The following is a 14223-nucleotide window of genomic DNA, read 5'->3' as shown; positions in this document are numbered from 1 at the left end:
AAAATCTAAAAGGTATATCCTGCTGTGATAACTTCTTTATTGCCAAGGACTGTATTACTGCAGGGTGGAGGTGAGTGAGTGGTAAAGGGATTTGCTGGGGATGGAACTGGAGCTAGCCATTTTCTGTCATTTCAGTACTTTCTTCCAACTCTTAGGCCCATGGGACCCAGGAGCTGGTCCCCCCAGTCTGCCCTGGTTTTCGGTTTGTAAAGGCAGGGGTAGACAAGGGTCTGTTTGTTTAAACTTGACCTAGCCCAGTTTCTGGGTCAAGGACATAGACATATGCCTTCCTGCAAGACTGACTGTGGCGGTGAGACAGGCTGGGCCTTGAAGGGAATCACTCAGAAATGAGGAACAAACTCTTTGTCCTCTGAGCAGCATCATGCATAATTATGTGTTCCATAGGCAGGACTGGGATTCAGACTGCTTTACTAGCTCTCAGTAGTGCTGATGTATCTGATGGCACTAGATTTATCCCTAGAGTTTCTTGTCCTTATACTTAATACTGTCCCACAGTCCCTCCAGTGCTCTTGGCTTGGATGGGTCTCTAATTTTTTTTTAGTGATCACATGAGGAGCAGGTACAGAAGCTTTGGGCTGGGAAGCACCAAGCTGGAAAGAGGCTGCCCTCTGGTGGTCAGATCAGGCATGGCCATTGTCTCAGAAAGCCCCTCTTCTGGCCTTTAAAATTAATTAAACCCTTCTTTTAAAACCTGTAAAAGTTATCCTTTACCTGTAGGAAATCAAAGTTTCATACCAAAATGGTGTCAGGGCCAAGGGCTTTGAAATGAATTTTAACTTGATCCAGGGTGGCCTTGGTTAAGTGGGCCACCTGGAGGCCACTTGGTATTTCTTAAGCTTCTTTCTGCTAAAAAGATACAGAAAGAACTCACATGAAGGTGTGCGTGTATGTGTGTAGAACTGCTTTAGAGCCTCACACTACTGACCAGAGCACTCAGTGCCAAGACCCTGAACACAGGCCATTGAGGGGGGAGTAGATGGCCAGGGCAGTCCCGGATGAGGGTGAGACTAGGGGACAGACTTGCCTGAGATACTGCAGCTCTTCCACTATTCCGTGAGGGAGCGTGGGGGTGAGGATTCACAGACAGGAGCCAGGAGCATGACGCAGGTGGATGGTCCCAGCACAGGGTAGAGGTTGGAAAAGAATAATGCAGTGACGCGAGCTCCCTCTTCTGTCTAAATACTGGATTGCAGGGAGGGAAGGGAACTGGAAGCATAAAGCCTGTCCCACATCTGCTGCTGTTAAAGACATCAAGGTTTATTCATTTTACATTTTCAAAAGCTACCTAAAGTCCCAAATCAATCTCCAAGGGCTGATGGGGCAGAGCTCACCCTCCCCCACCCCACTAGCACCAATGTTTTAGTTTTTGACCAAGTCCTGGAGAAAGGCACAGAATCCAGCTGATAAAGCCTCTGGGCTCAGCATGTTGTCTTCCCTAGCTTGTGACCTCAACACAACCTCTGTTACCACTGACCATCCCCCCATCCACTGATCCCCAAATTTAGAAACATCTACAGGGTTATTAGACCTAACTGTGTTTCCACAGACAAGGGGTCGGTCAGTAAAGGCAAATCCTCCTCCAGCCCCAAGGAAAAGGGAGGGGACTATTAAGTTTTTCAGGCTGATCTGTCCTTCCTTACAGATGCTCCTGTGCTTAGAATTAAGGGACAGATGCTCGGCCCTGAGAGAGGGGCTGGGACCCAGCCAAGGCCACGTGTGGCTAGGGAGAGGCCAGCATGGGCAGGACCAGGGAGTGGGTTCTGGTATCTGTAGGGGGACCTGGCAGAGGGCCCTCCAGCTCTTGAGAGCCCAGCCACCGCATACTGGATCTTGTTCTAAGACACCGCTGTCCTCTGAGGGGCCGCAGCTCGCCTGTGGCGGGCCAGGTATAGCTGCAGCTGGCTCCTCAGACTCTGGATGCACTTGGACTTCAGAGCCATGATTTCATCTAACTGGGTCACAAAATCTTCAAAATCCTGGAAAGGAAACAGAGGACAAGTGGAGCTTTTGCTGTTGTTGCCAGATCAGCTTTTCTAGTCCCTTCTCTTGTAGGAAGATTTCAGAGCCCAGGCCCTTCCTCCAGCTGGAAAATCTGCAGGACAGTCACCATGGCACAGGGTGGGACCACTTCTCTACGCAGAGAGGTATTTTGCAGGGCAGAAGGGTGGTTTCGTAGAAGTACCTCTGGTCATGAGGCAAGTAAGTCACTGTTATCATCACAGGGAGGGGCACCGACAAGCCACTAGGAGGGCAGAATGGCAAAGAACAGAGGCTGGAAACATTTTGGCCTGGGAATGGGGAGTGTAGCACCATCTCCCACCTGTCCTTGCACGCCCTCAAGCCAACTCAGGGGTGGCAGGAGTAGGTCCAAGGCCTCGACAAGGTTAGAGTGTGACAGCAGACCCTTTCTGCACACACAGCTACAGCAAGCAAGGAGGTCTGTCAAACCAGCTGCAGGCTAATTCCCAACGACCCCTGAGAGCCTGGCCAAGACCACTTACATTAGGAGCCAGCTGGCTCATCAGGGTCTCCTCCTTGAAGCCCAGCTTGGCCATTTCATTCCGCTGTTCCTGGTGTGCTCGGATGAGTACCTGCCTGGGAACCAGAGGGGATGCTGTGGTCCTCCGGGCCTCCCGTCTCTCCTGGGCAGCTTTCTGGAAGTGAGCCTCATTTCCAGGCCAGGAGCTGCTTCTGCCCAAAGAGGCCGAGGCTGCGACCAGAACCAGCTCGCCAGCACCTCCTGCCCCTCACCCATTCTTTTCAGGCCTTGTCAAGGGGCTAGGGGGCTACAAATGAGATTCTGGGAAGAGATGGGCTTCTGGAGCTGCCCCCTGCCTCCAGGTACACTGAGGCACAGGGCTGGATGCTGCTTCTCCTCCGCAGGAGCTGCCCACATCTTCCCTGCAAGAAAGCTCAAGGCTGTGCCACTGCAGCTGGCACACCTGGCACGAGGTAGAGCCAGCCACCTAGCCTGCTGTGATTTCTACTTTCTTTGGAGAGTTCAGGGACCAAAAAGCAAGGGGGTTTGAGCTAGAAGCTGGAGGATCTGCCTTCTGTCAGAAGAATCCAGCTGATAAAACTGGGCTTAGCATGTTGTCTTCCCTAGCTTGTGATCTCCAACCTCTAGGTTACCACTGACCACCCCCCCATCCTCTGATCCCCAAATTTAGAAACATCTACAGGGTTATTAGACCTAACTGTGTCAGACTCCACTGATGGATAGAGACCACGGAAACAGCAAGACTGTCCACCTTGTAGAGGTGGGCTCCACCGCTGCACATCCCTACACGCCCTTCTCTTTGCCCAAGGCCCAGGCCTGAGCCCCAGCGAGCAGCTGGCAGACGGTCTGCCCAGGTATCAGGAGCCCTAGCAGAGGGCCGCAGCCTCACAGAGGAAGCATCTGTTCCCACAGGCCTGCCCTGCCTTCCTGCTCCTGGGCCTCTGACGCTGCTAGACCTCTTCCCCTCCTTTCTCTCATATTCTCAAAGGCTCTCTCATTCTGCTGTACCATCCACAGCCTCCTTCGGGGAAAGCAGCACAAATCACCAGCCCCTGTTTTTTACCTTCACCATCTTGGAAGGTGACCAGCCTGCCTTGGCTCTGGGGTCACAAGGCTGCTGCTGCTGCTGTGTCCCTGGGGAGCACTTCCAGGAACACAGACCCAACAGAATGAAGAGGATTCTGATCTCACCATAGGTCTTGGTGGTCTTATGCTTATAGGGTCAGATCCTCCCTTCTTTCACTCACATCTCAGCTTTCCCAAGCTTCTTTCACTCACATCCCACCTACCCTACCTGGCAGGCCTGCTCCAATACATTTTATTCCTGCTGTTCATGTCAGATGCATCTAGGCAGGCTCCCTTGAAAAGGTGGACAAAAAGCCTTTCTCTGAGCCAACCACAGCCATTCCCAGAACAGACAAAACATTCAGCTGTAGTGGGAGTAGGGGTGCCAAAGGGGCTCAAGTCTAGGTAGGAAAGTCCAACTTACTGTGCGTGCTCCAGGATGGGCTGACGGAGTGTCCTGGCAGTCTTGGGAGAGCCTAGCCTTGCTAAGTACCTTGGGATTGGCCTGCGTTTGAGCCACGCGATGTCCTCATTGTAGCAAGACAGCTTGATGGGGTCTGTGGACAAATCCAGCTCCTGCCAGCCAAGCCCTGCCAGGTGCTTTCTCTCCTGGGCCCAGGGCTGGTCAGCCACATCACTACTTCCTGTTTGGGGGGTGAGTGTAGGCCCACAGTGGGGTCCCCCGGTATGTGTGGTGAGGAAGGGTTTTTCTGGGAAACCCTGGGAGCAGCCCAGCTCTGTCTCAGCATCGCCATCGTAGTGCCCCTGGGAGAAGAGTGCAGTCTCTCTGCTCTGACAGGGCTCCCCCAGGTCAGCCTCCCTGCTGGGCAGCTTGTCAGGTGGGTGCTGATGGATGGGTGACAGGGACAGAGCTGGAAGATCACCCCCAGGCTTGCTGTCGGGGGGAGATGATGAGAGCCACAGGTGCTCAGTTGCTGAAGACATTGGCAGGTCTGCCTCTTGATCACCAGGTGACACTGTGTGGCCCACAGCTGGCCCCCCTGTGTCTGCTGCCACTAGACTGTGTGCAGTTCCATCCTGGGCCGACTGCTCCAAGGGAGGAGAGCCCTCATCGTCTGGGCTCTCCAGGAGAGACACGGTGAGGGGAGCCATCAGTCCAGAAGCATGCTCAGAGCATGTGCCTAGTTCCCCTCTAGAGTCTTCTCCTTGGAAAGGGTTACTGTTTTTCATTGTTCTGGTCACCACAGTTGGGCTATCTTCACTGACTTCTCTCAGAGGTGTGCTCACTGTGTCTCTTTGGTCTGGGGATCCAGGAACTGTGATGTGGGATAGTGAGAAAGCGCAACCATCTTCCTCCAGGGATGGGGAGCTGCCCTCAGCTTGCCGAGGAACCTCATTTTTGAAGGCATCCTGTCTGAGGTCAAAGGCTGGGCTGACCCCCCTTTTCTGGTTATACACAAAGTCTACCTGTGAGCAGTAAGGCTTCTCTGCCAGGTTTTCTCCGGGAGGAGGCCCTGAGGAGGTGGAGTCCTCCTCTCTGCTCCAGTCCAAGGGCACCTGACTTGGGCTGTGGCCGTGATCAAGTGCTATCCTGTGGCTTGCAGCGTCCCTGGAGTACATCCAGCTTCCAGTTAGACCCTTCTCGTCACCTTCTGTCCTGGGGCTAAAAAACAGACTCTGCCGCCTTTCGGCTACCTGCTCCTCAGGACCTTGCTCCCTCTGATGAAGGAAGAACGAGCCTTCGCTATTCTCCAGAGTGTTTCCCTGCTTTGTGGTCCTCTGACAGGAGACATGTGAAAAAGAATCTTCACTGAAATCACTGTCATCAAGGTCCTCAGCTTGGGCACCATCATGGCTCTCACAACAAGAGTGGAAGGGAGGAGGGGTGTCATTCTGGAGCTGCCCCTCTGGAGGCCGGGACTGGCATAAAAACCTTTCCAGTGGTTGGTACTTTAACTTCTGTTGGAGGAGAGGTGGCTGCTGGAACTGCTGGTGATAAAAGCGCAAATGTTCCTCCCTCTCCTTCTGATGTGGAGGGATGTCTGTCCAAGCTTCAGAGGCAGGCCTGGTAGGTGTGCCCCCCTTGCTGCCCTGACTGTACTCTACTAAGTGGTGGACGTTGCCAAAGGAGAGCTCAACTCGTGACACAAACTGCTTTTGCACAGTCTGCACTTTCTCGCACCGGGAGGGCAGCTTACCACGGACTGCTGCTTCTCCTGGGCCAGGGGCCCTGCTTCCCCACCGGAGGGCAGTTTTGTTGCCGATTGGATTTTTCTCAGAGCATGATGCAGCTGATTCTTCTGCCCTTTTTTTGGCTAAATGTCCAGGCCGCATGGTTCCTTTGACAGAGCTAGTTTGAATGACCCACTCTTGGGGAGGACTCCCTCTAGAGCCACCCCTTTTACCAGGAGCCTTAGGTACAGAAGCAAAAGGGATATTGGCTGGGTGACTGGCCAGAGGATGGGCCTTCGTTCTCGTGGAGCCAGGTGCCACTGTGAGCGACTGTTGGAGCCCCAACTTGACTTTTTTGGGAGAACACTTGTCCCCTGGCAGGGCCACAGGAGAGCTCGGAATTCGTTTTGGAGAAGAGTTTCCAGATGTTCGATTTCGACTGCTAGCTGAAGTGCAGCATTTAATGCCTTTCTTTAGTTCTTTGACCCTGTAAACGACCATTTTAGGTTAAATGTGCATTCTTGCATGTTCTGTACCTTCTTTCCTAGAGCTTTCAGGGAAAACAAAAACCAAAGAAAACTATTACAGGGACTGGGAATCACTTTTTTTTTTTTTTTTTTGCGGTACGCGGGCCTCTCACTGTGTGGCCTCTCCCGTTGCGGAGCACAGGCTTCGGACGCACAGGCTCAGCGGCCATGGCTCACGGGCCCAGCCACTCCGCGACATGTGGGATCTTCCCGGACCGGGGCACGAACCCGTGTTCCCTGCATCGGCAGGCAGACTCTCAACCACTGTGCCACCAGGGAAGCCCCTGGGAATTACTTTTTTATCTGGGAGAGAATTGGAGGAAATGGGGAGATTCTATTTCAGCATGAAATACCTCTCTTTACCTGAACAAAGAAGACCAGTGTCTTCTCTCAGGATAGTAGTGTGCATCCAGTATTCCATGATCAGGAGAGTTTTGGAACTACCACAGTCCCATGTGAGGGCCAGGCCAGAGGAGCTAGTCTCAGAACTGTGCCCATGCAGGGCCCATGCCACGCTTCCTGAAGATCGGCCAACTCAGGAGCCTAGTGTCTACCCCTTACCCACTCTTCCATAATCAGAGTCTTCTTTTCCCTGCAACCACCTCCTTTCAGGCTTCTCTGAGAAAATGAGTTCCCTTGAACCTGCTGGGCACTTCAAGAAGCAAAAGCCCTCTGGAAATAAGCAGGCTTGTGCTAATTCCATTAAGGGAAAAATGACCTGTCTACTCACAGGGTTTCTCAACCTTAGCACTAGTGATGTTTGGGGTCAGATAATTCTGTGCTGTGGGGAGCTGTCCTGTGGAGTGTTGAGCAACCTCCTTGGCTTCTACCTGAGATCCCAGCAGCATTTCTCCCCAGTCACAACAATCAAAATTGTCTCCAGACATTGCCAAATGTCCCCTAGGAGGCAAAATCGCACCCTAGATAGAGAAATGGAGAACCATGCTCTATCTTACAAGGGAATTCTAGAGAGCGTGGAAAAATCCAGAATTAAGTCTCTGCTAGGATTCAGTTGCCAAGATCAGAGTCTCTCACTCTGTGATACCTAAAACAAAATACAAACAGTATAAGAATTTGGATTTACAAGGAGACATCAAGTAAAATGTGACTCTCCAGTGGTTTGTTCGTAGATTCTCTGTGGAAATCCCCTAGGTGGGAGCAGTACTTCTGTCTGGGAGCTCCCAGAAAATGTCTTTTCCATTGTTTTGATTTTAATCCACTCAACAGTAGCCAAATGACTCCTCTGGCCATTACTGAAAACCAAGATAGTAAACCTGACACTGAGACTTGACTTAAATCTTCCTTTTAGGTCTGAGAGGCAAGGCAAGCAGATAACACAGTAAGCAAAGAGACATAGGATGTGACTAAAGACACATGAATTGTGTGTCCTTGGGCCTTTGCTGAGGTATTGCAGTAGGGCATACATCCACGGAATGGGTTGAGAGGTCCCACAGCAAGTCTAGATGGTTCCAAATTACTTCCTGTTATAAAAATCTGAGCTATTAGTTTTGTTAAAAGAGAAACACCAGGCTTCCCTGGTGGCACAGTGGTTGGGAGTCCGCCTGCCGATGCAAGGGGCGCGGGTTCGTGCCCTGGTCTGAGAGGATCCCATGTGCCGCGGAGCGGCTGGGCCTGTGAGCCATGGCCGCTGAGCCTGCGCGTCCGGAGCCTGTGCTCCGCAACAGGAGAGGTCACAACAGTGAGAGGTTCGCATACCACACACACAAAAAAAGAGAAACACCAAAATTTTCTCCTAGCAGTCATAGTAAATAATTCTAGAAACCTGAGGGTGCCGGAAGAAATCTTACAGTTAATTTGGTCATTGGTGCTAAAGGCTTCCAGTGTACTGTACCTTTTTTTTTTTTTTTTTGCGGTACGTGGGCCTCTCACTGCTGTGGCCTCTCCCGTTGCGGAGCACAGGCTCCGGACGCGCAGGCTCAGCGGCCATGGCTCACGGGCCCAGCCGCCCCGCGGCATGTGGGATCTTCCCGGACCGGGGCACAAACCCGTGTCCCCTGCATCGGCAGACAGACTCTCAACCACTGTACCACCAGGGAAGCCCTGTACTCTACCTTTTACCAAAATCACTCCTGTTACTGAGTTCTCTTCTGATACACCTGTTAGGGGTCCAGCTGGAACTTTATTTTTGGACTATTTAGCAACATTCTTCTAGTATGTGCAGAGATGAAAATTTTAAATCGGGAAAATTTTAAATAAGCAATAAAATCATCCTCATCCTGTGTGTGTATGGATTGTTACCAACAATTAATTTAAACACAAAATAAATAACTTTCATATTTATTTTCAATAATTTGTCAGACTGCTTTAAATGGAAGAGATTATTTCTATTATACTTATTCTATTTTTTAACCAAAATTACTTCAAATAATTTCTCAATCGTACTCAATACATCCCCTCTGAGAAAGGGTTACTTTCATCCTCCTTTACTGAGGCGCTGAGAGGAAAGTCTTGTTCTCTGTTCCTTAATGATGTTCTTACTTCAAGTACTTGATATGTCTGTGATTTGGGGAGTGAATGGGGTTATGAAACAAGATTGACTCAGGGTTAATAATTGTTGAAGCTGGGTAATGGATACGTGGGGGGAAAGAACTTGAAGCCATACTGGTTTTGGGGGAACAATTTTGGATCATCCCATGTCTTCTATCTGATCTCAGTCTTCACTGTCTTCTAGAAGTGCTAGGGTGCTGGCATTAGGAAACCATGCAACAAGAAAACCTCCTCTATGGGCTTCCCTGGTGGCGCAGTGGTTGAGAGTCCGCCTGCCGATGCAGGGGATGCGGGTTTGTGCTCCGGTCCAGGACGATCCCACATGCCGCGGAGCGGCTGGGCCCGTGAGCCATGGTCGCTGGGCCTGCACGTCCGGAGCCTGTGCTCCGCAACGGGAGAGGCCACAACAGTGAGAGGCCCGCGTAATGCAAAAAAAAAAAAAAAGAAAAGAAAACCTCTTCGAGGAAACTTATTTGGGGGACATATTATAGGCATACTTCATTTTATTGTGCTTTGCTTTGTGGATAGTGCATTTTTTTTAACAAATTGAAGGTTGGTAGCAACCCTGCATAGAGCAAGTCTATTGGTGCCATTTTTCCAACAGCATTATTCTTAAATTAAGGTATGTATATATTTTTTAAAAAATCACTTTACTGTGATCTTTGATCTGTCATGGTGGTCTGGAACCAAACCTGCAATATCTCTACAGTATGCCTGTAATATTCCTATTGTTAAAGTTAACATATAATGAGTGCTCACTATTTGCCAGGTGTGGTGCTAAGCCCTTCAAACATATCGCATCAGTGATTCCACATAACTGTTATATGAGATAGGTGCTATCATTATCCCTGTTCACATTAAGGAAATTGGGGCCCAGAGAAGTTGCCAATTTGTCCAAGACCATTCAGCTAGCTAGTGGCAGAGGCAGGGTATTGGCCCAGATAGTCTAACTCCAGAGTCCACTCTGGTAGCCGCTTTGTAAATGATCTCTCCTATTTAAATGAGATAAGGTACACAGAGAACCTCACTCAAGCCCCCAAGCCCAGGAGGAGCTCCTCCTTTCATTCACAAATATTTATTACACATCTACTAGGTACCAAGTACTGTCTGGGCAGGAGAGATACAGTGGAGAAAAAGATAAGGTTCCTGTTCTCACGGAACTTAGATGGTAGCTTATCTTTCCTTCCCAATGAGTTTCATAAAATGCCATGGATAGTAAAGATTCTTCAACAGTAATTAAAAAAAAAAAAAACCAGGTTCCCCTCAAATAGTTTGTTAACTTTGGAGATGGATTCTTGGGAGACTGAAGAGGAGGTGTTGTAAGACAGGACCAGCAGCAAAGCAGCCAGAGGAAAGAATGGTAATGAGAGCATTTTCACACGTGCAGGAGACACTGGACCCCAGGGTAAGAGATGGGAGGGACCCTGGCAGATACCAAAGTCACTAGAGCCCTGACCTGGCAGTAAGAGGTGCTAGTTCTGACACCAACTCCCAGTGAGCCCTATTAAAGTTTCCACCCTTTTCTGGGCCTCAGTTTCCCCTTCCATAACACAAGGTTGGTCTCTTCTGGACCTACACAGCTCTGAGTACTTCTGCCTTGACAAGTAATAGGTATTCTATCCCTAATAATTAGAGCTGAGGCTAGCAGGAAGAAAACCTCACTAAGCCTTCCACTCTGGAAAAATATTTCATCTTCCGCTAGCCATTTAAACGCCACTGATGGGGAATTCCCTGGCAGTCCAGTGGTTAAGACTCTACGCTTCCAATGCAGGGGATGCGGGTTTGATCCCTGGTTGGGGAACTAAGATCCCACATGCCGTGCAGCGTGGCCAGGGGGGGAAAAAAAAAAGCCACTGATGGAGTTGTCTCCTAAACAAGGGAGCGTGTCACCTTCCTCTTGTCACATTCACACTTGTAAAATGGCAGGGCCTCCTAGGTCACATTCTCCAAATGACCAATTGCACATTCCCCTGGCAGTAGGATTACTGCCCCAAGAACAGGCTTGCGGAGCTCAAGGTCAGATCCTTGTGTGTGTATCACACACACGTACACACACGACCTGCCACCTGAGGGGGACTCACCGGTCAGCATAGCGCAAGGTATTCAGAGTGTGTTCGGTGGCCACATGGCTTGGCGAGATGTTGGCGATCATGCAGGTTTTGGCACTGCCAATGAAAGAGTCCTTCAGAACCTGTTTGAAACAGAAGGCAGGTCAATGAAGTCAACTAACCAAGGGCCTACTGACTACTTACTGTGTGCAGGACACTGGGCCACAGTCACCCTCACCCCCTTCTACAAAAAGGTAATTCACAAAAGGAGAAACATAAACAGTCAATAAACAAAAGAAAAGGTACTCACTTCACCACTAATCAAAGAAATGCAAACAAACCATTATAAAAAACTAAAATTTTTGCACCTATAAGATTAAGACTCATACTACCCTGCTCTGGTGAGGGTCTAGGGAAAGGGCGCTCTTGTACACTGCTACACTGCCCGTATACCACGTAGCATGAATTGGTACATGCCTTTGGGAGGGCAGTTTGGCAATATGGTAAAAATTTGGTAAAAAATGTTCACACTCTTGGTTTGGCAATCACACTTCCAGGACTTTATCCTAAAGAGATAATAATTGCTCAATTGATTCCCCCCCAAAAAAGTATACCCAGGATATTCATTACCTTATTATAATAGTAAAATTTGGAAAATCTACAAGTCTATAAACAGGTAACAAACTAAGTAATTGTAAACGGCATACAACCATAAAAGATAATTATGTATATATGTACTTAGGTACCTGGAAAGATCTAAAACTTAGGTTTGAGTGAAAAAGGTATATTATTCTGTAAGTGGATCCATGTGTGGAATTATTTTTTTAATTAAATAGGACACAATTTCTGGGGATGGAGGACATATTTTGAAAAATAACAAAACCAATGTCAGAATCAGGACAACCACCTATAAGAAGGGTTTCCTGGATCCCTGGTTGAAATCATGTTTGAGAAGAAACAATCTAACCCAATTCTGACTAGTAAGGAGCTATGTTATTATAGGTTCTGCCCCAGGTCCTGTGGGGCTGCCAGTCTAGCTGCACAGGGTGAAAACCTCTCCCAGAATACAAAGATCCTCACCTAGACTGCCTTCTACATAGTCTGTCCCTCCTGTGCACAGGATTTGGTGCAGAAGAGAACCAGGGGTGCCCATAACTGTCTTCACAGCTGTTTGTACCTAGGCAGACCCCTCCGTGGGCCACTCTCCGCAGCTATTACAGATGCGCACTTATTGGCGTCTCCCATTAATAAAGAAGCACACTTTCGTGACAGAAAAATGGAAGAAAAGAATTACCTATGGTTCTACCACTCAAAATAATCAGCTAACATATGCATAATTTCTGTGTAGTTTTTTCTTCTCATTTCATATCTTTAAACTATAGATCTTGGTCATCTTTCCTGTCAGGACATGTCAAAAATCTATCTCATTCTTTTTAACTGCAGCTATTATTTTTCGTCTTGAAACACTGGTCTAAGTCTTACAACTAAGAAAGTACCAAGTACAGCTGCACTACCATCCCCTTCAAAGGCTCAGAGACTCCACTAAATCAACAAGGTTTCTTTACATTAGAAATAAGCAGAAAGCTGTTGGATGGTGACCACTGCTGCCCCACCGGGAGCCTGGCTGCTTTGTACTGCAGGTATCTCTGCCTGAGGATGCCCCTTTCTTCTCCAAGACTGAGAGCTCCTGGAAGGAACATGACTCCTCCCCCTCCTCTCTCTGCCCCCTCCTCCCTCCCCCCTCCCCCCTCCCTCACTCCAGGGAGCATCACGCCTTGCTGGCTGTGGATGCTCTGCTGAAGGAATAAATGAATGGAAGAAGGAACACATGAGTGAACCAGAACTCAAAGCTCATATATAACTTTACCTGAGTTAATTTGCTTTGCCTGAAGGGAGTGTGAGTGTGTTCCTGATCCAGTGCACGGATACATTCCTTCAGCTGCAAAGTGGCAGAATAAGAAGCACATCAAATATCACATGCAAAGTGAGAATAACAGATCATGTTTTTCTTAAGTAAATCACAGTCATGCAATTCCCCAAAGGAAGTCAAAATGCTGTGGTAGTTTCTCGTTCAACAAGAAAAATCGAGCTAGACTGGGAAACATCATCCTGTGCTAGCTGTGCCTAGTTAAGGGTCCCCCAGTTTAAAGGCTGTGATCCCAGAATTAGCCCTGATAGCGTAGAACAGACAAACCCAGGGACATTCCCACAGGTCCCAGAGTCCAGCTTATGTGGTGGCAGTTCTGGCTTGCCAGCTCCCTTTCGCTCCTCTTCTCACACTCTTCCCAACTACAAGATGCACTTAAATAGAAAAATACTATACTACTCCCCTGCCTCCCTGCTCACACATGCACACCTATAGGTATGGACTCAAGTGCAGATTCAAGTTGTCTGGATGGGACAGGAGAAATTCTAGAGTCAGAGCTGGGAAGGAACTGAGAAATCATCTAGGTCTACCTCCTCATTTAAAAAAAAGGTGGGGGGGGGCTTCCCTGGTGGCGCAGTGGTTGAGAGTCCGCCTGCTGATGCAGGGGACACGGGTTCGTGCCCCGATCCGGGAAGATCCCACATGCCGCGGAGCGGCTGGACCTGTGAGCCATGGCCGCTGGGCCTGTGCGTCCGGAGCCTGTACTCCACAGTGGGAGAGACCACAGCGGTGAGAGGTCCACGTACCACCAAAAAAAGAAAAAAAAAGTCAGTATTTAATAAATAAATAAATAAATAAATAAATAAATGGGGGACTGTGGCCCAAAGGCAAGGGCATGTCACTTGCTCCTGGGCAGAGCCCCTCAAAGAAGTGCTCATTGGACATCACTAGTGCCAGCAGAAACCTGCATATGTAGATCTCTAGGGGCGACATGCCCATCAGAAAGAGCAGGGGTTGGGGGGACAGGATCAGGGAGGAGAGATCTTCTATTTCTGAGTCCTGCATCTCCGCTAAGTGGCAGTAAATGAGAAGAAAGGGAGAGAAAAGAATGGAAGGAATCCCTTGGCAGTGCCAGTTCTGGGAGTTCACCAAGAACAGGTAATTAGCTTTGAGAGTCTGCTGTGGCTGTTCTTGGCAGCAGCTACAGATGCCCACAACTAACCCCTCTCTATCTAAGAAGCTGCCAGGTTATAAGAAGGTATAAGGGAATTTCCTCTTTTATTACAAATCAGTCCAATATCCCCAAACTTTAGCACTGGGAATATTCTCTAGAAGGGACAAGCAGGTACCCAAACCTGGTCCCTGAGTTACACCTGCCCCTTATGTACTCAAATCCAAGTGTGGCTATCAATCTCTATGAGGCTTTGGGTCCCTTTAGCCTTGAATCAGAATGGAAAGTAGACTTTACTAAACTCTAAGGGAAAACCAAGGGAAATACCCAGGAAAGAAAAAGGGGCACCTTTGTGCACCTCACAAAGCACAAGATTTTATTTT

At 49.0% G+C, this 14223-nt stretch overlaps 1 protein-coding gene across 3 annotated transcripts in view; it reads right to left on the bottom strand.

The window, feature by feature from the left end:
* Positions 1 to 8: 8 nt before the first annotated feature.
* Positions 9 to 14223, bottom strand: part of KIF24 (kinesin family member 24) — a 59752-nt gene continuing 45537 nt past the window's right edge. Inside the window, exons 9-13 of one of the 3 annotated variants that reach the window (XM_082627819.1) lie at positions 12670 to 12741; positions 10836 to 10945; positions 4011 to 6206; positions 2523 to 2712; positions 9 to 1997 (exon numbers count right to left, since the gene is read on the bottom strand). In XM_082627819.1, coding sequence (XP_082483945.1) covers positions 1857 to 1997; positions 2523 to 2712; positions 4011 to 6206; positions 10836 to 10945; positions 12670 to 12741 — 2709 coding nt within the window. In that variant the 3' untranslated portion in view covers positions 9 to 1856. The other 2 variants (XM_082627821.1, XM_082627820.1) reach the window with 2 other exon arrangements.

The sequence above is a fragment of the Mesoplodon mirus genome, assembly GCF_964341445.2.
Source record: "Mesoplodon mirus genome assembly, chromosome: 1".
Lineage (NCBI taxonomy): Eukaryota > Metazoa > Chordata > Mammalia > Artiodactyla > Ziphiidae > Mesoplodon > Mesoplodon mirus.
Note: the sequence above shows the minus strand (reverse complement) of the source record. Positions and strands in the feature narration are given on the sequence as shown.